The 22,033-nt window shown below is 41.8% G+C and overlaps 1 protein-coding gene across 4 annotated transcripts in view; it reads right to left on the reverse strand.

The window, feature by feature from the left end:
- kiaa0825 (KIAA0825 ortholog) overlaps positions 1 to 22,033 on the reverse strand; it is a 109,275-nt gene that overhangs the window by 74,403 nt on the left and 12,839 nt on the right. For all 4 annotated transcript variants that reach the window (XM_058071918.1, XM_058071915.1, XM_058071916.1 and 1 more), the window contains exons 6-15: positions 21,599 to 21,923; positions 13,296 to 13,463; positions 12,090 to 12,154; positions 11,758 to 12,009; positions 9,625 to 9,902; positions 8,340 to 8,490; positions 6,326 to 6,516; positions 5,165 to 5,371; positions 4,971 to 5,081; positions 2,622 to 2,761 (exon numbers count right to left, since the gene is read on the reverse strand). In XM_058071918.1, coding sequence (XP_057927901.1) covers positions 2,622 to 2,761; positions 4,971 to 5,081; positions 5,165 to 5,371; positions 6,326 to 6,516; positions 8,340 to 8,490; positions 9,625 to 9,902; positions 11,758 to 12,009; positions 12,090 to 12,154; positions 13,296 to 13,463; positions 21,599 to 21,923 — 1,888 coding nt within the window. The remainder of the gene's footprint in view (positions 1 to 2,621; positions 2,762 to 4,970; positions 5,082 to 5,164; positions 5,372 to 6,325; positions 6,517 to 8,339; positions 8,491 to 9,624; positions 9,903 to 11,757; positions 12,010 to 12,089; positions 12,155 to 13,295; positions 13,464 to 21,598; positions 21,924 to 22,033) is intronic.

The raw sequence follows: 22,033 nt of genomic DNA on the forward strand, positions 1-22,033 counted from the left end.
TGTGGCAGTGGGATGTGCGGCACATGGAGGCAAGAAGTGAAAGGAAAGAGGTTTTGACAGCCTGTCCTTGTGGGGTTAGCTGTCTAAGCACAGGGCTGACGGAGGTGTGTGCGTGTCTAACCCCTATAGATGTCTATATACTGTACAGATATTGTGTACTAAGTGTGTGTGTGTGTGTGTGTGTTAAGTTGACAGGGGTTGCTGAGGAGAGACCCTTTGCTCTGGGGGTGGCAGACATCCAGCAGTCTGTCAGAGATGACAGCTATTTGAATAGTGTCAGGAACACTGTAGTCAGGAGACAAGACTCATGACAATTTAGTAGGATTTTATAGCAAAAGTAATATCGAGTAATTAGAAGAAAACTGGTGTTGCTTCAAAAGGTTTTTATGTTACAGTGCTTCACTTCTTTTTACACTTGTATTACTATTATGGAGGTTTGAGGCACATCTGCATTATGTGTTCATCATTTCATTCATAAAGTTCTGACCAATTGTTCACGGGTCCTTAAAAGGCCGTCACTGGGTCCGGATCTGGATCAGAGGTCCGCAATTTGGTGATGGCTGGTCTATATAAAGACATAAATCTCAGGTATTACTGCACTCTTTAATAAAAAAATGTTGTAAGAGCTGTAATACTGTAATGTATTATATTCATACTGAGATGTAGGTGTCCCTAATGCTGTGATCGATAGGTCTATCTACAGTGCATCCGGAAAGTATTCACAGCGCTTCACTTTTTCCACATTTTGTCATGTTACAGCCTCATTCCAAATTGTATTAATTTAATCTCTTACCTCAAAATTCTACACAAAATACTCCATTATGACAATGTGAAGAAGTTTTTTTTTTTTTTTTACTTTTTTTGAATTTATTAAAAATAGAAAACTAAGAAATCACATTTACATAAGTATTCACAGCCTTTGCCATGAAGCTCAAAATTGAGCTCAGGTGCATCTTTTTTCCACTGATCATCCTTGAGATCTTTCTACAGCTTAATTGGAGTCCACCTGCAGTAAATTCAGTTGATTGGACATGATTTGGAAAGGCACACACCTATCTATATAAGGTCCCACAGTTGACTGTGCATGTCAGAGCACAAACACCAAGCATGAAGTCAAAAGAACTGTCTGTAGACCTACGAGACAGGATTGTCTTGAGGCACAAATCTGGGGAAGGATACAGAAAAAATTCTGCTGCTTTGAAGGTCCCAGTGAGCACAGTGGCCTCCATTATTCGTAAATGGAAGACGTTTGGAACCACCAGGACTCTTCCTAGAGCTGGCCGGCCTTCTAAACTGAGCGATTGGGGAAAAAGGGCCTTAGTCAGGGAGGTGACCAAGGCCCCGATGGTCACTCTGTCAGAGCTCCAGCGTTCCTCTGTGGAGAGAGGAGAGCCTTCCAGAAGGACAACCATCTCTGCAGCAATCCACCAATCAGGCCTGTATGGTAGAGTGGCCAGACAAAAGCCACTCCTTAGTAAAAGGAACATGGCAGCCCGTCTGGAATTTGCCAAAAAGCACCTGAATGACTCTCAGACCATGAGAAACAAAATTCTCTGGTCTGATGAGACAAAGATTGAACTCTTTGGTGTGAATGCCAGGCGCCATGTTTGGAGGAAACCAGGCACTGCTCATCACCAGGCCAATACCATCCCTACAGTGAAGCATGGTGGTGGCAGCATCATGCTGTGGGGATGTTTTTCAGCAGCAGGAACTGGCAGACTAGTCAGGATAGAAGGAAAAATGAATGCAGCAATATATAGAGATATCCTGGATGAAAACCTGCTCCAGAGCGCTCTTGACCTCAGGCTGGGGCGAAGGTTCATTTTTCAGAAACCAGATGAAATAGAGCCGGGAGCTCATGGTGACCCAACACTTCCATATGACGTCTCATGTTGCGCTTTCTTTTCATTTGTCCACACACAGAAACAGGTCACAGCTGCTTGTGGCATTGTGAACATTCAGTCAAGCCTCTGTCTTCCCACTTCTCGCTTAATTAGCTCGTCACTGAGATAACATGCAAGAGTCAGCGCTTCTGGCGTTGATATACAGCACCATGCAGCAGCATCGCGGTACCTCAGAGCCAGACTCTGGCTGAGCAATAGAATGAGACAGTGAGAGTTGTTATTAATGAGGTCACTATAATGTGAATTAATGTGCTAGTGCACAACAGTCTTTAAAGGTTAGGCTGTTGCCAGTAGAGAGGGGGAAAGGAGGAATGCAAAATCTTTAAAGGTCAGCATATGTGCTCTGCCTGGGTCTGTTGAGTGTTTATTACTGCACTCTATTGATTTAGTGATGCTGATGACCAAGGTGAAAATGATGATGATGGTAAAGATGATGACAATGATGACCTAATAAAACGAGAGGCGGCCCATCTAATGTGCGTAGAAGTTAGGAGTTACTTAATTAGTTCTTATATACAGGATACTGTAGAGCCGGAGTCAACAGGCAGACTCCAGTCCAGGTCTGGACCCAGACACCATTCCATACAGAACCAATACTATTATTACATAAATTCATTCTTGTAAACTAAACAATGTAACTGTTCAACACATACTTAAGCATTCACATGCCAGTATCCGACATTAACATTTATTGCAAATGTATTACATTTAACTTACAAGAGTTTTCCAGGAGAACACGGGGCAGGTGACAGTCTCTGTGAAGCAGCATTTGCAGTAGCAACCTTGGATTGCATCCTGGGTCAGAGGTCAGCAACTTGAGCTGATATGCAGATGCTTCCTGGCCCATAAGACCATCTCTAAGAGCAGAGAGATGGAAAAACAAGTTGACAGTTCTGCAGTGTCAGGTGAGAAACAACAAAAGAGGGAATATGCTACTATATTGAATGAGACAGCTAGACATGTCTTTAAGCACAGACAATGTGGTTCAGTAAAAGGTCAAAATTTGAATATTATATGATTTTCAAAAAGTGACATTTACTACACCTTGATTAAAATTACAAGTGATTTATATCGTATACTTAACATACCTTAATGTAATGCATCTCATAAAAGTGAGTATTTCATTCAACATTTTTCTTACAGTACAGTATATCTTCTTAAGATACAATAATACAGAAACTAAACGTATAAAGTCCATTTAAACTATATATACATGTATATATCAGGATTACAATCAACAGCAAAATAGCAATAGTTGGCAACAAAAATTGTGCCTTGCCAACAGTCAAACAAGGTGGTGGTAGAGTATTGGTTCTGGCTTACATGAGTGCTGCCGGCACCGGGAAATTTATTATATATATACATATAGTGTTATATTTACACTTGTAGGACAGTTAAGAATGATTTTTTATGGTTAACAGGTCATGTTCCATATTTTATCATATGTGAAAAAATATTTGGAAATCCCAACAAATTGGAGGGTGACTAGTTTCCCAGAGGTTCCACGGTACTTCTGTTTACTATGCAATATCCTTCAGTGTCCCTCCGCCTACTCAGCAAATGTCTTCACTGTCATTGTATTTTATAATGTGCACCGGGAAGGAATTAGCTGTAATCGTGGCCAGCTAAAAGCAAATTAACATTTGGGAGAGAGCCAAATACATGAATATACAGAAGAACCCCCCTCCTACATCTTTTGTATAACCAAGAGGTTGCAGCCAGCTGTGGCTAATGAGGCGTATCCTTGGTGTGAACAAATGTCTGTGCATGTGTGTGCATGCTATGTTTGGGTATGAGTACAAATGCTAGAGCACACTGATGTGTGTGTGAATGTGGCTGTGTGTTATTTTATACGTCTCAATAAAATCTAATGGAAGGAATGGCTGGAGTTTGTCTCAGGCACAAGGAGGTGGGAGTCTTCACAGGGGGCGTCTGCCCAGAAATTAACCATTCTATTTGACTCAGAAAGCCATGCCGGGGTGCACCCTGCTGCTTGACGGAGGCAAACTATGTCTACATCTGACAGCGCAATTTATGATGTCACTGCTGCAGCAAATCCACAAGAAATTCTCTTTTAACAGCACTGATAAATCTAACCAACTCTGGCACGGAGTTAGCTTACAGAACCTGACAGAAACACACACATTATGAAAAAGTAGTAAGACAAATCCAGCACATGCATGAGGCCAGAAAACACATTTGTATATGGCCTTTAAATGTAAATGATTCATTCATGCACCTTTTGGTTTTAGTGTTGTTTCATTTGATAACCAATGCTTTTGATATTACGGGATAGGCAAATATTTGGCTACCGAGTCCCGGTCCAGCATGAGAAGTGCGCTTGGCTTCAGGCCACCAGTGGGCCCCCAGGCACCATTGCATGCAAGGCAAAGAAATGGGAGCAAAGAAATGTCATTGTAAAAATCAACAAATTCCTGCTCGCCAGTACCATCAGAGCACAAGTGCAGGGCTTAGTTTGATTTGTGCGCCATCAGCACGCAATGACATCACCTATGGTGGTGAGGGAGATTACAGGGATGAGGGGGGAGTCAAGGGTGAGGGAGTGAGTGATTGACTGCACCTTGGAGGTCACACGAGTAACTCGACACACATGTATGTATGATCACATTTACACACATAAAAGCCTATGCACAACACAGTATATGGTCCATGCCTGATGTGCAAAGCCCTCATAAAGCATCGGCATGAGTCAAATCAGTGTCAGCATCAAGGATAGCATCTGTGCTATTACCAAAGCAACTATAACCTGCAGCATCCTGCATGATGCAACTGATTATACAGTATATTGATACGTGTTACAGTAACAGAAACGCAGCATTAGATACACCTGCACAATTTATTGAGCTCCAATACAAGAACTGTACCACAAATTATTGTTTTTTTTAACTACTATGTTTATTATTTATGTGGTAGTAGTGGTGTCGACATGGACTGCATCATAATGAAAGGTAATGTTTATCACTATAGGATCTCTTGAGAATGTGTGGCTGTAAGGTCTGTCCGTGATGATTCAGCCCATTAAATGATGGGGTTTTCAACACCTACTGTATAACTGGTTCTGTGAAGAGTTCAGGTTCTAAAGCATTCAACCAGTGGACCGCAGGCCTATCTGACTGGACTTGCATGGACTCCTTTGCATGTTTATTCATAAATGTCCTGGAAAAGATACACAACACACATTTTAAAACAACACAACTCAACATTTGTTTTGTGCAATGGCACAATTTTAATATACAAACCCATATAACAGAGATAGTGGTGCTGTGCCAATGATGAGGACTGTCAGTAATTGGTCACATAAGCTGTGGATCTGGTAGGGCCAGTCCGACCCCCCTGCTATTATGGTGATTGCTGAAGAAGGGTTGCGGCAGAGCAAGGCGTCGGGACTTTCACACACACTCCACATCAGCTGCTCCACAAAAAGCAACACTGCCGTGATGTCACATCTTGCGCACATGGAAAGGATAATTGGAAAATATAAAGGACAATATTTATTACATGTACATTTTATACTACTTATTCTACATATACACCTAGTCTGAAATATGTGCAGATAAATAAGAAAAACAGTGCATTGCAATAGACTACAATGATCTGGGCACATTCTGTCAATATGTAATATGCAAATAAAACTTGCCAAGGGGTCTTGGCAAGTTTGGCCTGGCCAAAAAACATCACCACCTGGATTTAACTACGCAAATACAGTCGTATGAAAACGTTTGGGAACCCCTGATCATGTTTCTTTGTAAATCATTGGTTGTTTGGATCAGCAATTCCACTTAAATATATCATATAGCAGACAAACACAGTGATATATGAGAAGTGAAATGAAGTTTACAGGATTAACAGAAAGAGATCAATAATTACTAAATTAAAAAAAGTAGGCAGGTGCATAAATTTGGCACCTTTGTTGTTTTATTGATTTGAATACCTTTAGCACTTATTATTGAAACATGAAATTTGTTTGATACGCTCATTGACCCTTGGTCTAAACACACAAAAGAGACCAATCATGAGAAAAGGTATGTAAGATGGCTAATTCCAAGTTGTTCTACTCTTTGCATCTTCTCTGAAGAAAGGCAACATGGTAGCCTCAAAACAACTTTCTAATGACCTGAGACCACAGATTGTTCAACATCATGGTTTAGTGGAAGGATACAAAAAGCTAGCTATTGTGGCACACTGCATTATTGTTCAGTGTGTACAACTGAAGTACAAAATGACATTGCTTGTGTCTCAATCACTGACTCCATGCACTGTGTTATTGTACGGTTTGCTGTTACAGTACAGTTTATTTGTGCTTCTATTGTTTTAGAATAAGCTACAAAATGGAGAATTGTTAAAACTGTTGAAACTGCTGACCACATTTATCAATAAAGTAAGTGCTCAATTTTAAGTACCTGATCTGCAGGTGTCTTTTGTATGAAGGCTGGGCCCTGGCATATCTCTGCACCAACACCTGTAAGGTCTCTGCCAACACCTGTCCCAGCAGGTCTTTGGCCAACTGCGGTGGTAGAACAGCCCACAGATCACTACGGAGACCACACAGGAAATAAAACCACATCTGCACAGAAAAGGAACAGCGCTCGCCCTGCGGAAGAAAGAGAAATGCAGGATAAGAGATGAAGATATATTGTGAAATGGTCATTGACAGTGACACAGAAGCATAGGAGGCAAAAGGAGATACTGCAAAACAACAGAGAGAAAGGGAGCGTGAACACAAGAGAAGAAAGAGGGAAGATGGAGAAGGTCTGTCAACACCAGAATGTCTTAGTGGTCATGCTACCTGCACTCTGCACCTGGTTTCTTTTCCCACTGGGACTTTAGTTTGCTTTAAAGTCCTGAACTGGAGAACTCATCAAACTCACACACCGAAAGGTGCTCACATAAAGAAAACTGACAGGAGAAAACAAAATCTTCTAAGTAAAAAAAATTGCTATGATGAACAAATCCTGTACTCATCATTAAGCTCCGACAATAAACCATTGTACTATACTGTAGGTGGCGGGCTGCACTGACACATCAAAAGTGCTCCACTTCCTCAGGTAACACTGCCCCTTAGTACCTTCTCATTTTCTTCCCACGTCACCTCATCTATCTTTTTTTTTTTTACTGCATTTCTCCCTCCCTCTCATCCCTGGAGCAAGTCATTTAGGGATCTGTGTTTGATGGGACCGTGACCGGACTCAATGTCCGGGATTAGGCTGCCATCCTATGCCTGTGGACTCAACAGAGCAAATTCAGACACACTGGATACTAATCAAGATCAGCTATAATCCTAAAGCAGAAAATGCATCATCATTATTTGAATTTTTTTCTTTTCTAATTGTATTTATTGGATGATTACCTGCGGTAGATCGCAATTTCATTGTAATGCTTTGTTTAAAAAAACAAATTAATAATAATAATAATAATAACAGAAGATTTTGAGAAAACAAAGTTATCTTTACACACATAAAACGCACAATACAGTACAGTTGGTTACCTGTACTGTTGCACCCCTAGTAGAAACACCTTCCCTTCTCAAGTAGAATTTTGAATTAGCATTGATCCATTTGTTAGACTGCTTAAGATATCCTGTTAATGTAACAAACCAATGTGTCTTTCCAACCGCTCACTTGTGTGTCTGTAATAACTTTTGTTTGTTTCTTTTGCTTTCTTTCCTGATTTCGGAGTCACCACAGCGGAAAGCAAAAATGTAAGTTAGAAAAAAGATGCTGTAAGACAGCCAAGACTCAAATACAGAAATGCAATCAACTTCACACAATAAAAAAAGTGCTTTCACACGCACACACACAAACACTGCAAATACAACACAGTTTAAGAAGTCGCTCCACACGTGTGCACTTATCGGCACAGATGCACATTTTAACACAAGTGCACACCTGCGCACAGCAGGTTTGCCTGACATCGTTGACCCGGGGAAGGAGGCAGAAACAAAAAAGCAAAAGCTCCCTATGGCAGGAAAGGGTTTTCCATTGGTTGAAGGGCATAAAGGTAGGGGCCCTTTTTGCTACTTTCCAGACAGTCCCAGCGTAGACTACAGACATCAGACAGCTGAACCCCTGGAGCCCCTGGGGTAGCATGGAAGCCACAGATGTTCTCAGGGAGCTCGTAGTAGAAACTTTAGTTCGAAGTGAGAGAGTGGGAATGTGTGAAAGAATGAAAAGAAGATGTGAGAAAGCTCTAGAGGGTTTGCACTCGGGTTCCTAAAATTTTACAGAATAAGCTCATAGAGTCACATGGCAGTGTGCATATGCTGATACTGTTAACATTGATATGAATAAAGAGGAGGCCTTAGTTTTAAAGTAAAGAAAAATCAACAGGGTAACGTATACCGACAATAGAAACCTCAGTGATTTATAAAGGAAAACTGCTTGTGGTTACTTTCAATCACTTTCAAGGACACTTTACCTCATAAAAAGGTTTGGGGTCATTCCAATGGTGACTCTCTGCATCCTGAAGGATACATGTTAAGCAGACTTGGACAGAGTAGCTGGTCAGTTGCTCTTTCAAGGCCTCAACTGTTTCCTGGTACTTCTGGACAGGCAGCAAGCTCAAGTGCCTGGGCAGGAAGGGCAAAACACTAGTGTAAACTAACGCACTGAAAAGACAATGAAAACAAACATGATTTATTCTCAAAGTTCAGTCTGACATATTGTCTTCTGTGAATCTCACAGCGTTGATACTTTCCAGAAAGGGGTGAGAGTTTAACAGGGGTGCAAGGACCTCAAAAACGTGGAGAATTAATGGCGAGGAGAGGAAAAGTACTTTATGACCAAGAGGGGGCACAGGCTAACTGACGGTAGAGGGGTGTAGGGCAAAGGTGGAAAAACATGAGCATAGAGGGCAACCAAGATGCCTTTGGAGGGGATATTTGGAGGGCATAGGTTAAGGGGGAATTATGAGGCATAAAAACTCACCAGATGTAGACACAATATGGGTGTCATTACCACTTGTCAGTCATTTTCACTTCTTTTTTTTTAACTCATCACCTCTGTTCTAAAATCTCAAATTTACAGCCTTGTTTTCTAACTTTGTTGCACAGCCCACTTTATTTACTCGACTGAAGAGAGTAGTCTTTTTTTTAAATAGTAAGTAAGTAAGTAAGTTTGTAAGTACGTAAGTTTAAGTATTTAAGATAATGTTGTATGTTTTTTTTTTTTTATTACAATGTCTTTCCGGGTACTCCGGTTTCCTCCCACATTCCAAAAACATGCTAAGTTCATTGGCGACTCCAAATTGTCCAAAGGTATGAATGTGAGTGTGAATGGTTGTTTGTATATATGTGCCCTGTGATTGGCTGGCGACCAGTCCAGGGTGTACCCCGCCTCTCGCCCGAAGTCAGCTGGGATAGGCTCCAGCACCCCCGGAACCCTTGTGCGGATATGAATACTTCAGTGTTACAATAAGAATGAAATGAGTGACTGTCTCTTAATTGAGGTTTCTATTGAGGCCCATTTTACTTTTGGTTCTACGAATAATGCATTGCAGTTTGATGTAAAACTAATTTGGTCAAGTGTCTTATACAAAAAAAAAGCTTTGCCTCAATATGTTGTTTCATATATTCTATTAGTTCAGCGGCAGCACATTTTTGGAGCGTAACTGTTCTGGGTTAGAGATTCAAGTTCAGTTTTTTTTTTGTCCACACAAGTCTTTTCCTGATGAGCTACACAACACACATACACACTCTCCTTACACTTTGGCTAAAGTAGCGGTTGAGTCGTTTAGGCGTGCATGGTAGTGCTCCAGTCGTTGGAGCACATAAATAGAAGTGGCCAAAAGAACAGACAGGTTCTTCAGTGGTAGAGAGGATGGTACTTCCAGGGCTCTCTCATCTAAACGCCCAAGCATGGCAAGTGCTGCCCGGCTACAAGCCTCCACAAAGCTTGATCGAACTTCCAGTAGAGAATTGTCCCTGCAGGCAGCTGCCAAAGGTAAGAAGGCGTCCATTTCATCAACCACTGTACCACAAAACTGAGGGAGGAGAGAGAGCAAAAAAACAGCTATATTAATATAAACAAAACAAAACAATTACAGTAGCCTGTAAGGCGATTGTGTGCAAAAGTACTTCATCTTCATCTTAAAACGTAGCCATTCTCACAACCAATGCATGTTTGCATCTGATGTTTTCCTCGTAAGGAATTGTAAACAATGTAGCATTCCCCTCCCTACACCCGAAGAAACTCTTTCTATGAGACATTGCTAATAACCGTAAACACAGAAGTAGAGCTTGGGGGAGGGCAGAGAGCGTATCTGGCCTACAGTGCACATCCGTAAGGAAGCCCAGCAATCTGTGACATCACAAACCACCAGTGTTAGAACACCCTCTGAATCTGAGTGTTCAGAGTCATCCCAAACTTCTTAGAGGGCTCACTTCCAAATGCCAAACCTCATAATCTGAAACTTTTGAATTGTTTAACACAAGAATACAACATTGTGACTACATTTATGGGTCAGAAAAGTGGAAAAAGCATAATAGGTCACATTTAAGGACACCTGGACTGGAGAAGCAGTAGATATAAATTCCACATTGTAGATCAGTAGTCGACTCACTCTCTTCAGGTACCTGATGGTATTTGATGCAGACTGAGACAGTCATCCTTTGCAACTCCACAGTTAAAATTTCACATATTTATTATATCAGGGTTTTTCAAAAATGTGTGAATCTGTATTGTGGTTAAATATGGCCTATTAGTAGTCAAAACATATGCGTACATAACATACACATATAAGACCTTTGGCTATGGCAGCTTGTGGAGATGTCTAAATGGCAAGTGGGTTGCCGTAGAGGGACCAATGGTGGTCATGACCACCACGTAGCCCCGCCACTGGCAGCAAAACTCACCTTTCAATGATACAAATGACACCATAGTTGGATTTGAAAAAAAGTCAGAATTGTAGTGTTCACACTGACATGAAAAAAATCAAATATAGGTCACATTTTAGCAAATAAATCAGAATTGACCTGCAGTTTGAACACAACCTTAGTCAGCACAGGACAAGCGAGAAAAAGAAATCCTGTATATATTAAAACTCTCAACCACGCTCGTCTGACTCTGTCTGGCTGACTGTTATTGAATGCAAATGCATGCATGTATAACCTTTGGGCTGAAAGGCTCTAATCTTTGAAGCATTGACCTACACGTAAATATGTTGTACAGGTCCTGAGCGTAGACAAATTCTGACACCAATAGGCAAGAAACGACACAAATACAGTCAATGCATTAGATTAGGGGTCTGTGGAGAAAAATAGGTGTGGATAAACACAACAATCAGGGGATGGGTAGAGCAATTAGAGATAAAGAAATGGTAAATGTAGCACCATGAGAAAAAGTCAGGTACCATTTTAAGCCAAATAATGTATGACGACCTTGAATATATGGCGACCCTGAAGACGAGACTGCATAGCCATAGTTAATCTTATCTGGATAAAAAGAAATCCTGCAAGTAGTGTAGGCCTCGTGTCACTGGTTTATGTGTGAGTAACATGAAGAAAAGCGCTGACTCACTTGGTTTGTATGTATAAATATCTTGACCCTGATTACTACTGCTCATTTTTTTTCAGAATTATAGCTCATGTATGTTACAGCTACTGCTTATACTCAAGCCAATATTGTGTTTGTAAATTAGGAGTAAAAAGGGAAATATTATACAGGGGTTTATAGATGGACAAACGTCATTTGTGCTGAACTGCTTATACCAGTGACATGTGGTCAGGGAAGGCAGATGAGGCAAAGCAAATAATACATCTGACTCCAGCCAGGAACCTCACCGCACTTCACTGGTGCAATAGAGGCATTTGATAGCTGTGTTTAGCATTCAGGAGTACCTTGGCGACCATCTTAGGAGTATCTCTCTCCAAATGGACATGGAAGTTGTCTTCTCTGACATTTATGTCACTACTGTTGATGCTCATGTGTCCACTTATGTTTTCCAGCATGACTGAGTAGTGCCCTGAGGAATGGATGCTTTCTTCCTGCTGAAGACTCTTGGTACAAACATCATCCAGCACCACTTTGACACAGTGAGCCATGTGAGAGGCCAAACTGCTAAAAGCAGATCTCCAGTCAAACTCGAGGGACTACAAAACAGCAGAGGAGACAAATCAATGCATCACAAGTTCTGTTAATGTAAGTTATTTCAAAGAAATAAATAACAGACCTCAGTTTGCACTGTGGATTTCTTGCTATCTGCTGCCATGTCGTCCTTAGCCTTCTTTAGGATGCCTACATGATGAAAAAGTTATTACTACCAAATGTATATGATGTATAGCATACAGGCTGTGTGGTGACAGCCTTCTATATCACTTATGATATGATGTACAATAATACAGTATAAAATATAACACTAACTTATTCCCAAGGGGTGTAACATGAAGCATCAATATTCTACAGTATACAGTAACTTCCACTGCCCAAGTGTTCACCCACGATTCAAAATGAGAGGCGGTAACCAGAGAATAGCAGTTGTATGGCTCAAAGAGAGGATAAGAAACAGGTGGCAGATGCTAATGGCGATGCCATAAGTCTAATTTCCAGGGTTTAGAATCCAATTGAGCCCAGATGGCATAAACTTCAGCCTGTATGGGGTAATTCCAGGAGGGGATATTATGTGGATGTGTGTGAGTGGGGGGGTGACAAGCATACAAGATGTTGGGTTGGGTTGCAATTAAAAAGCATGAACATCAAGGCCAGAGTATCCTAATCAGTAGGCGAACAGTGAGACCCCAGGCGAGGCAATTTAGGTGAACACGGGTGCATGCAATGGAAGAAGGAGGAAGCAGCCAGCACATCACTTTTTGACCTTTAAGCCCGTTTAATGAATTTCTGGTAATTAAGCCATTTGATTGCTGGGAATTAATGACTTGGATAACTGGCCTTTAAAGGCTGTTTACCTCTCAGTAAATTGAGCTTTTCTGCAAGTCTTGTTTTTATAAATGTAACCTTTATGGAAATTACGGCATGCCCCAAAAAGCTCTGTTATTTCTATGCTGTGAGCGATCAACTGGGAGACAAAAAGGATAATAAAATGAAAACAAAGCTGAAATAAGGTAATTCTTTAGACAGCCAGAGTGACACTCTATAGAGCACTGACCTCTGCCAAGACTGTAGTATAACGCCAGGTAGGTTCCTCCCTCTTACCTTTCATGGATCATGTAATATTACATCAGGAGAAGACAGACCCATTTATAAACTATTCTTATTTGAAGTTAACTCATTGTCCGTAATGTTCCCTCCGGCCCTGTTGGTGGCAGTAATGTTCATTACAAACTGGGTGGCAACTGCTAAACAAATGAGGTTACCTTACTTTTTTTGACTTATTTAATGAATCATGTGTGTATCACCGTGTATGCTATGTATGCTTTACCTTTTACACAGGGCGTCTCCCCTGTACAATTAATGAAGACAATGTTGGTGACCAGCTCTTTGACTCTGCTCTCAAATGCCAGCAATGTCCGTGCCAGCTGGGTTAATGTCCTCAACTGGTGGGAGGTCAAACTGAAGCTTCTGCTTTTTACAGGAAGCTCCATTGGTGCTTTGTGGAGAAGAAAAATAAAGTGTTTGTATATGTTAAACTGACACAGATAGAGAAGTTGAGAGTTGCTGTAAAGTTTACAGTTTAGTGAAGAATAAACAATTTCATGAAAGTAGGTTTCTGACATGTGCTCATCAGAAAACACCCGCAACCCCCAGTCTCGCATAGCACGACACCTCTTATAAATATCGACCCATTCATGTTTTCCCAATACACCGCATAAACAAAGAGACAGTGAGAGAATATGCAAAACTTCGCACCCCCTACAAGTCATACATGAACATCCATCTCTCTTGGTGAAAAACTTCTTTCCCCCTAACCCACCAATGACCCCGTTGGCAAATATGGATTTCCCATTTTGGAGGCTGCCAAAGACATCACCCAGGGGATGTTCCGCATTAAGCCAGAGAATGGGTGGCGGGGATATGCGTTGCCATACTCCCAGACACATGCACAAATACTTTGCATGTCCGCCTAAATGAGCTTCATTGCCACAGCATCTGGGAATGGATGAGATCTGTATTAGCCTCGACTCTGAAAGCATGGTGATGATTGAGAAAAAGCCAATAATTGTAATCATTGCTCCTGGATCCTAATGTAATTTTGCTATATTGTTCAAATCTGCCACAACATACTGTCCCATGAGCTTCATGCCTTAATCATGTTTGACCGCTCATGCTGTTTGTGTGATTATGAGATTATGTTTGTAAAGTGGTAGTTTTGCACTCTGTTTGTGCGCATGTAGTAACTTAATAACTTAATTTAGAGGGGACACTTTGGCATTTGCACATGTCAGTCTTGCATTATAACTGCCACAATGTAACCAGACTGTGGCCACCACGGGATATAGCCCAACCTCAAGTTTGTTGGTGTACACATCTATTTATGTGCATTTGTGAGTGTGTGCAGGCATGTACAAATTTGCGCGTGAATATGGGAAGGATTATTTGCTGTGTGGCCACATTGGTGTGTATGTGCAATTACACTGCATGAGTCTGCAGCCCGGCAACTCCTCTGTAATGGGGTCTGGTGGGACAGTGTGCGCACGATGCATGTGCACACGCGTGACCTGACTGACACCCATGTGCTTGCCTTTGCCTCTGCAGCTCACACATTCACGCACGCAACACTAATCATATCTATTTGTGAAGACACCCGCACATCAACTAGTAGCTACGGCATACACAATCCAAAATGGATGAGGCAGGGAAATATTGCAGACGGAGTGGTTGGATTCTCTGAAATGACTTCCCAACCCTAACCACTAATGAGAGAGAGGCGTCCTTTAACTACCACTCCATCGGATCCTGGTCATCACCTTTTCTAAGAGCATCATCTTTTTCTTTCCCAGCATTCAAGTCCATTACTGTCCTCCTTCAGCCACACACTAAATAATCCACTTGGCCATGACCTTGATGTTTAGCAGGGCACTTTCATCCAGGTACCCACGCTATATGGGTATTTATGTTCTTCTTCCCAGCCAAATAGCCCTATAGCCATAGCTGTCTCGTACACTGCCATCTAAACCTCATTATACCTTTGTCACAACAGTGAGGGCAAATGGAAGCTCCCATAGCAGCTTGATGGAAAGGGTGTGCTTAAAAGCACCCAGGTGTGTCATACGGCACTGTGTGTAGCGTGTCCCATTGAGCAGAATGTGTCAGGGTACGAGCAGAGGGAAGGGTTCAACCAAAGGTCAGTGTAGTAAGAATCAATGAGGGAAGGCTGGTGCTGAAAGCAGGATAAATATATGTTTAAACAGAAGAGATCATCCATATGGTGGGACGATGTTCTTACAGACAAAATCAATGTTTCCCTATATTATCCTTTACATCACAACAGAAGCTGACATGTAATTGCTCAGTATGCGTAGGAGAGTTTGTATGTGTGTGTGTGTGTGTATGTGTGTGTCCGGTCTGTTTGGAGGTTTAAACAATGACAACAATGTAACGCAATCGGAACAAACAAACAAACAGAGCAGGTATTTTTGGCGAGCCATCAGTCTTCTCCGTCTGTCTCTCCTGTGGGTTCCACCACACATTTTCTAGACACAAACACTGCTCTTGACTGGCAGGGAACACACACAGAAGGAAGAGAGTGGAGGAGATGATGGTGAAAGGGAAAGATAGGGAAAAAAGGGAGGGAGAGAGGCGGGAAAAAGGGAATTCCCTTAGCAGTTGTTATTGATTCCGGTGTTTACGGGCGAATAGTTTAATGCCGTTTACAAAACAGAACAGATGCAACCAGTGAGCAAAAAGGTAAACAATTGCTGTGTGGCGGGCTGCCAAATCCCCAGACTGATGTATTAAACTCACGATGAAGAGCATTTCCCCTTTGGCTGCACTTATTGCCACTTCATTTCCTCTTAGCTCACAACACACTCTCCTTCTTGGCATCTCTCCCCTTCTCTGTGTCTCTCTTTTCTCTTGCACGCTCGCTCCCATTTATCTGAGACGGGGAAGAAAAAGGAGATACTATGCTTTTTGCCGTCTGGCTATTTTCTGTCCTTCTTTGACCCAGGAGGCCCAGTTCTTCCTAACAGAGCCATTAGTAAGGGAATTGCATGTGTCTGACATGGCCGAAAACCAATTATGAGACACTTTCTACCAAATGATACCCAAGTCTTTGGGGAATGGGCAATCATGCAATAATTTAGCCACTGATTTAATTTCTCTCCAGCATAGTGTCTCACCCTCTCTCATATTTTTATTCTTTCTCCCATTCTGCTTGTTGGAGGTGTAAATCAGACCACTGGGACTGTGGTCTAACCGTCTCACACCACACTGCCCACTAGCTTTTATATACTGAGTGCACTGGGTTCAGTATAAATGGTGGTGGAGCTCCGTACAGGTGATTTCTAGTGCATGTTTAGCCACAGTGTGTGGTTCAGTGAGGTAGAAGAAGCTCAAAAGGCCAGTGGATTTTATCCCATTATGCACAATAAAAGGTCAAGGTGCATTATGTATTGCATAAATTCCATCGCGGACTCCAGCTATACTGCAACCCTGCAGAGGATAAGCATATGGGTGTAGATCACATATTAAAGATGCATGTTTTTACTGCTAATTCAAGTCAAGGCTCTGTACATTTTAGCGAGTGTAAACTCGGCTTTCCTCTGTATTCAAATAATAATAATATAGAAAATCATAAGACCGTATATACTTTTCCAATAAGGACCTAATTGGCAAACAATAACAGGCAATAACTATGTGTGGAAAAAGTCACAATGGATTGCCTCTCTAGAACTGCTAGACTTGTGATAAGTGTCATTTTCAGACCACTGCCCACTTAAGACAGCCTTTTAATGGGAAGCTTCCTTCTGCAATTCCCATATATGCACAATGAGACGTACACACAAACTAACACTCACCAACGCAACCCTGGCAGCCCCTACTTTGGATGCTGCCCAGCCAGGCCACAGCAGGGGGCTGCCTGCCCTTCACAAAAGAGTACCGTAGCAATACTCGATACTGAGTTGCCTTGCAAGGAAAGAGATGTTTAGTGTGACAGGGCCATATTTAAAATTCTGTGTCTGTCCTTGTGATGGATATTGTCAGTGAGATGGACGTTTCTCCTCTATTTGAACAACGCAACCTGGATGAAGAACACATAGGACTGTACAGTATTGTCAAGCTATGGCTATTTCATTAAAGCTTACTTGTTTACTGCATTATTGCTTTCAAGTCTTCAGTGAGTCATATTAACTCTTTATCGTAATGTGTGAGCTGCTTTCAATAAACCGTTTTAATCCCTGCTCTCTCAATTTAAGATTCCAAGAATATCGTTTATTTCCTTGAGATTTTTAAAGTAATGCACAAACGCTATTGTGGCCACTTAAGGACAAAAATAAATGGCATCACATAATACACATTCCTAAGGTCTTTGAGTGATAGTATGCATTGATTTCACTGAAAACAGGACATTGTGGTGGCTATTTAGGGGTTCTTGTCATTGTCTACCAGGATAGGCACGCATCCATATACCAAAAGCACCACACATGCTGAGGTTTACATAAAGCCACCCCCACTTTTCTCAACTATAATTACATGGTAGCATGTGGGTGTCTCTGGCTGGAAGTGTATATAAACTAAGGCAGAGATATGATCTAGTGAGGAGCTGCTCTTATTAAATATTAACAGACGCCATTCCCAAGTAGCCTCAATCCCCAAAAGCACCTCGAATGCCATGCAGAGACTCAGCCGCACTTTCCTCGCGTCACTACACAACCTCTTTCCCCATTGAATAGGCTGCAGCGCTTTTTCCAAGAAAGAGTTCAAAGAGCGAGAGAGGGTGAGGCGGTGGGGGGGACACGTTGAGGGTGAATGTGCTCGCTGTACATGTTCAAACTCAATTTTTTTTATCTATAGGGAGCTGCCACCGTCGCTATACAGGGAAATTAGTGAAAGTGGAATTCAAATCAGTGCTATCAGAATGGGGTTGCGACGTGTTTGAAGAGAAATTTTAAAAGTTCGACTTCACCCCTGTGGTCTATTGTTAGGGAATAAATTACCGTACATGCCTGTGGAGAAGTTGTACTGAATGTGTTTGGTGTGCATGTAACTATGCATGAATACTGAAATGCCAATTGGAAATTGAATGATGCATTTTTTTCCAACAAGATATTAAATAATTCCCAATCAGACATTCATTTCACTAGGGCACATATGATCAAAGCAGATGGAAAATGCAGTAGATACATACAGGTCCGCCTGCCTAACGCATCACACTCAAAGGAAAAGTATGGCTTTACAGCACCACAGTATGTTTGGTCAATAAACCAAGTTGTTACATATATTGTTGGGTTTTTGTTGAGTAAACAGTTGAGAATGATTGTATGGGAGCCTATGAACTGGACTGTCAGAAGTGCTGCCTTTGGGCATTTACAGTTGTGGGTTGTTAACTGGCCTGGGGCACAGTGAATAAATAACATTAAACAAAAAAAACATCAAAAATATATGTATATTTTTGTGTTGTTGTGATTTTCTTTTGTTTAATGCTATTTATATCGTTCGTGGCCAGCCCAAAATGCAGTTGCTACCCGTGTTTGCTTGACTCCAGCCCGGAGTTCAATTGCTCTTGACTGATGCTTAAGGCCAGCTCAAGGTGCAACTGCTTCCTGTGTCAGCCCAAGGCCCAGTAGCCCTTGACTCCTGCCACAAGCTAAAACGAGGGCAAGGTCGAACTTAGATCACCTCCTGCTCCAAGCCAGGCCGAGGTCAGATTACCCTGGCTTCAGCTCCTGTTTCATGTCAGACCAAGTTCCAGTTGCCTCCTGTACCCGCTTCCCAGGCAGACTAAAGTCAAGTTGCCCCCCCATGCCCACTCCCAGGCAGGCCAAGGTCTAGTCGCCTCCTGTCCCCGCTCACAAACTAAGGTCCAGTTACTCCATGGCTTACCAAGTTCATGTTGTCCCCATTATCTGTTCCAAGGCTGATAAAAGTCTCCCTCTTCCCATCCCTGGCTACATTGAATCTTCCGCCTCCTGTCTGTGTTAAGAATCTGGAATCCACCCTGTGATCCATCACCATCATAAAGCAGCATTATTACACAAGACTGTTAGAGATCATGTTTCAACAAAAAGATAAAAGTGAACATCAAATAGGGAAATGAATACTGAGGATCTGTGCTACCTTCTTTTAGATTCAAATGTAAAAGTCGACTATACCAAAGTAAAGTAACTCCATACTTCCAATTCTTGTTGAAAGAAAAGAATGTCCCTTTGTTAGATGAAATACTGACTTTTCTATGTTAAGTCATATGTTTGTGTAAGGGTCGTTTGGGCTCTTCAATGTATGTAGACGTCATTGCACTCTTCACTGCACTGCATTGCAAAAAAAAGGAAGCAAGTGCAAGAAAATACAAAAAAAAAAGAAAGATGGTTGAGACGACCCTTCACATCTGTCTTGGTACAATGTCAGCGCCTGCCTTTGAGGCAGTCAGGTTAAAAAGAGGAGGCAGATCTTGCCATTGAATGCTGTTAAATGGCTCAGTGGTTTGACAGTGGCTGATGCTACAGACAACACTGCTCCCTTGGGAGCCTGCAGAGTCTCCCAGGCATGGCTCTTATCAAAATATACGGACCGCCTGCCTCTCCACTGCAAGAACGAACAATATCACAGCAGGAAAGGACGGCAAGATCAGAGGAGTCATTGGATGCTTATGAAAATAGAATCACTTTGTAATACCATAGCAGTAATTGTCTTGACAGTTATGGGAGTAGCATACAGTATAGACAGTAAAGTGTGAAAGCAGATTACTCTTCAAACTGTGGCCTAATAACAGCCACGGGCTTTGAGTGGTGAATATGGGGGTTCTCTAGTTTTTTTGGGGGGAGCGGGGAGAAAGGAGGGGTGATTACACAAAAATGTTATCCCAGCTGTAGCCCTCAAAGCTGTGTTGCAGCTGATAGTTAAACACACACACACACACACACACACACACAAACACCTCAACTGAGCAAAAGCAAAACTGCACAACACAGGTCCCACGTTCCCTTTGGAGCCGTGTTCTGCCTCCGGTGCTACATTTGACGGTTTGTTGCACGGCACGTAGGTGTGTAGCCTGCGCTGCGTTATGTGATCAAACAGGCCGACTGACGTATGGCCAATTATCTCGGCTGCCTCCTCTCATCTCACATTTAAGCAAAGGGAAAGGCAAAACCAGAGAGAGAAAAGGAGAGAGAGAGAGAGAGAGAGAGAGAAAGAGAGCGAGAGAGAGAGAGAGAGAGAGAGAGAGAGAGAGAGAGAGAGAGAGAGAGAGAGAGAGAGAGAGAGAGAAAGCAAGATGAAGTGACAGAGGGAGAAAGCGAGGCAAGGCTGGTGGTGTCTTTATCCAAGAACGGCAGATGTAAAGACACTTTTTGCGCTGTGAAACTGACATGTGCAGTTTTTGAAAAAGTAAACAATGGCTCACACCCTTTAGATTTTTTTTGTTTGTTTGTTTTATGGCTTAGCCTTACCGTCAGCAAGTCCTAAATAAGTCAATAAGAAACAAACAAAGGGAATATGCAGAGAATTAAGTATCAAACTATACTCTTCTATAGTTTCAGGCTATGACATCAATGCCAATGCCATCTTACAGACATTCTGCATATTCTACCTCTCAAGTAACTGTTGAGTGAACCCCTGTGGTAACCGTTTGTTCCAGGGATGTAAACGGTGGTGTAATACAATATTAGCACATTTTGCTAAAACAATGACTATTCCAAGTTAAAGCAATTTTACGATGATCAGTATATTGCAACAAAATTAGCAACAATGCATCTATGTGAGTAAAGTCGGAAAACATTTGTAGACAATAAGCATTGTTTTAAATGTAAATAAGTCATTCCTTTAATACAAACCTCCACTTTCTTCTCATACTTCCATCATCTACTAATCTGAAACAAAACAGTGGGCAGCTTTGTCAAAAAGCAAGCTTTGCTAGGCATCCTAAACTAAAGTCTGTGGTCCAGGTAACTATCTTACAGGTAAATGCATGCTGCCATGCCCAAATTTATTGACATGCTAAAGAAATGGCATGCCTGTATGGAATACAACCAAATCAACCTAATTTATACAGCCATGGACAAAAACATTGGCTGTGACTGTATGTTGGAGTTGCAAGTTTTATAATTTTGTTTTTCTTCAGCAAATAGACCTGTTAAAAGGCAATGTTCTCTTATTAGCTGGAAGATCTCAAGTTTTCATCCTAATTTTAATTTAATAAAATGGATTTGGTGCAAATTAGGAAAACCTCATTCTGTTGAAGTCGAAGCAGAGGTAAATAACGTTTAGACGTATTTGGGAAAAAAAGCCTTGACCCTGGAGTTCCTGTACCATTCTCTTTCTTAGTGAAGTAGAGACTGAGTCAAATGGGAAGGAGGAAAGCAATTACCATGGGAATAGTTACTGACAATCACTTTCAAGGATCTTGGCTCAGGGCACTACACGCAGCAGCTGGAATGTAATGGAAAAGTGAAAATGGAAAGAGGAAATGTTTCACCTTTAATAGGTAACAATGATGATGAAAGGACAATAAAAGCAGTGCCACACATTTCAATAAACCCCTTAAAACATGTTGACACAGACAAACAAAATGAGTAGAAACAAAAGTTAATTAACCTAATAGTGTTAAAAGACACGTAAGACACTCACCAACTGTTGCTCGAGACTTGGATGAGTATTTCCTGATCTTCCCACTGAGCACGGTGTTGTCCCTGAGGGCCGTCTTACAATCTCTCTCTATCAGGAAGGACAATTCACCAGCCAGAGGGCAGAGGTAGGCTGCATTTAGGAAGACCATGATAGTGTGTGGCTCTGCTACTTTTGAAAGCACGTGGACATCCTCTGTGAGGGCCTGAGTGAGGGCTGGGGTCACAGAGTGGAAAGCCATAGTCACTCTGTCAAAGCCTGTTACACCGGGTGGACTGGAGCACATGGCTGAGTGAAGAAGAGCCAGCGTTGCCTGGCTTCTTTGGCCCTTGATGAATAAAGCCAAAAATAATATATCATTGTAAAGTTATTCAGTACACTACCTATTATATTGGCCGATGCTGCTTCACTATTTGGGACTGCACACATACTGGATAA

Source organism: Doryrhamphus excisus, chromosome 4, assembly GCF_030265055.1.
Source record: "Doryrhamphus excisus isolate RoL2022-K1 chromosome 4, RoL_Dexc_1.0, whole genome shotgun sequence".
In the NCBI taxonomy this organism is placed as follows: domain Eukaryota; kingdom Metazoa; phylum Chordata; class Actinopteri; order Syngnathiformes; family Syngnathidae; genus Doryrhamphus; species Doryrhamphus excisus.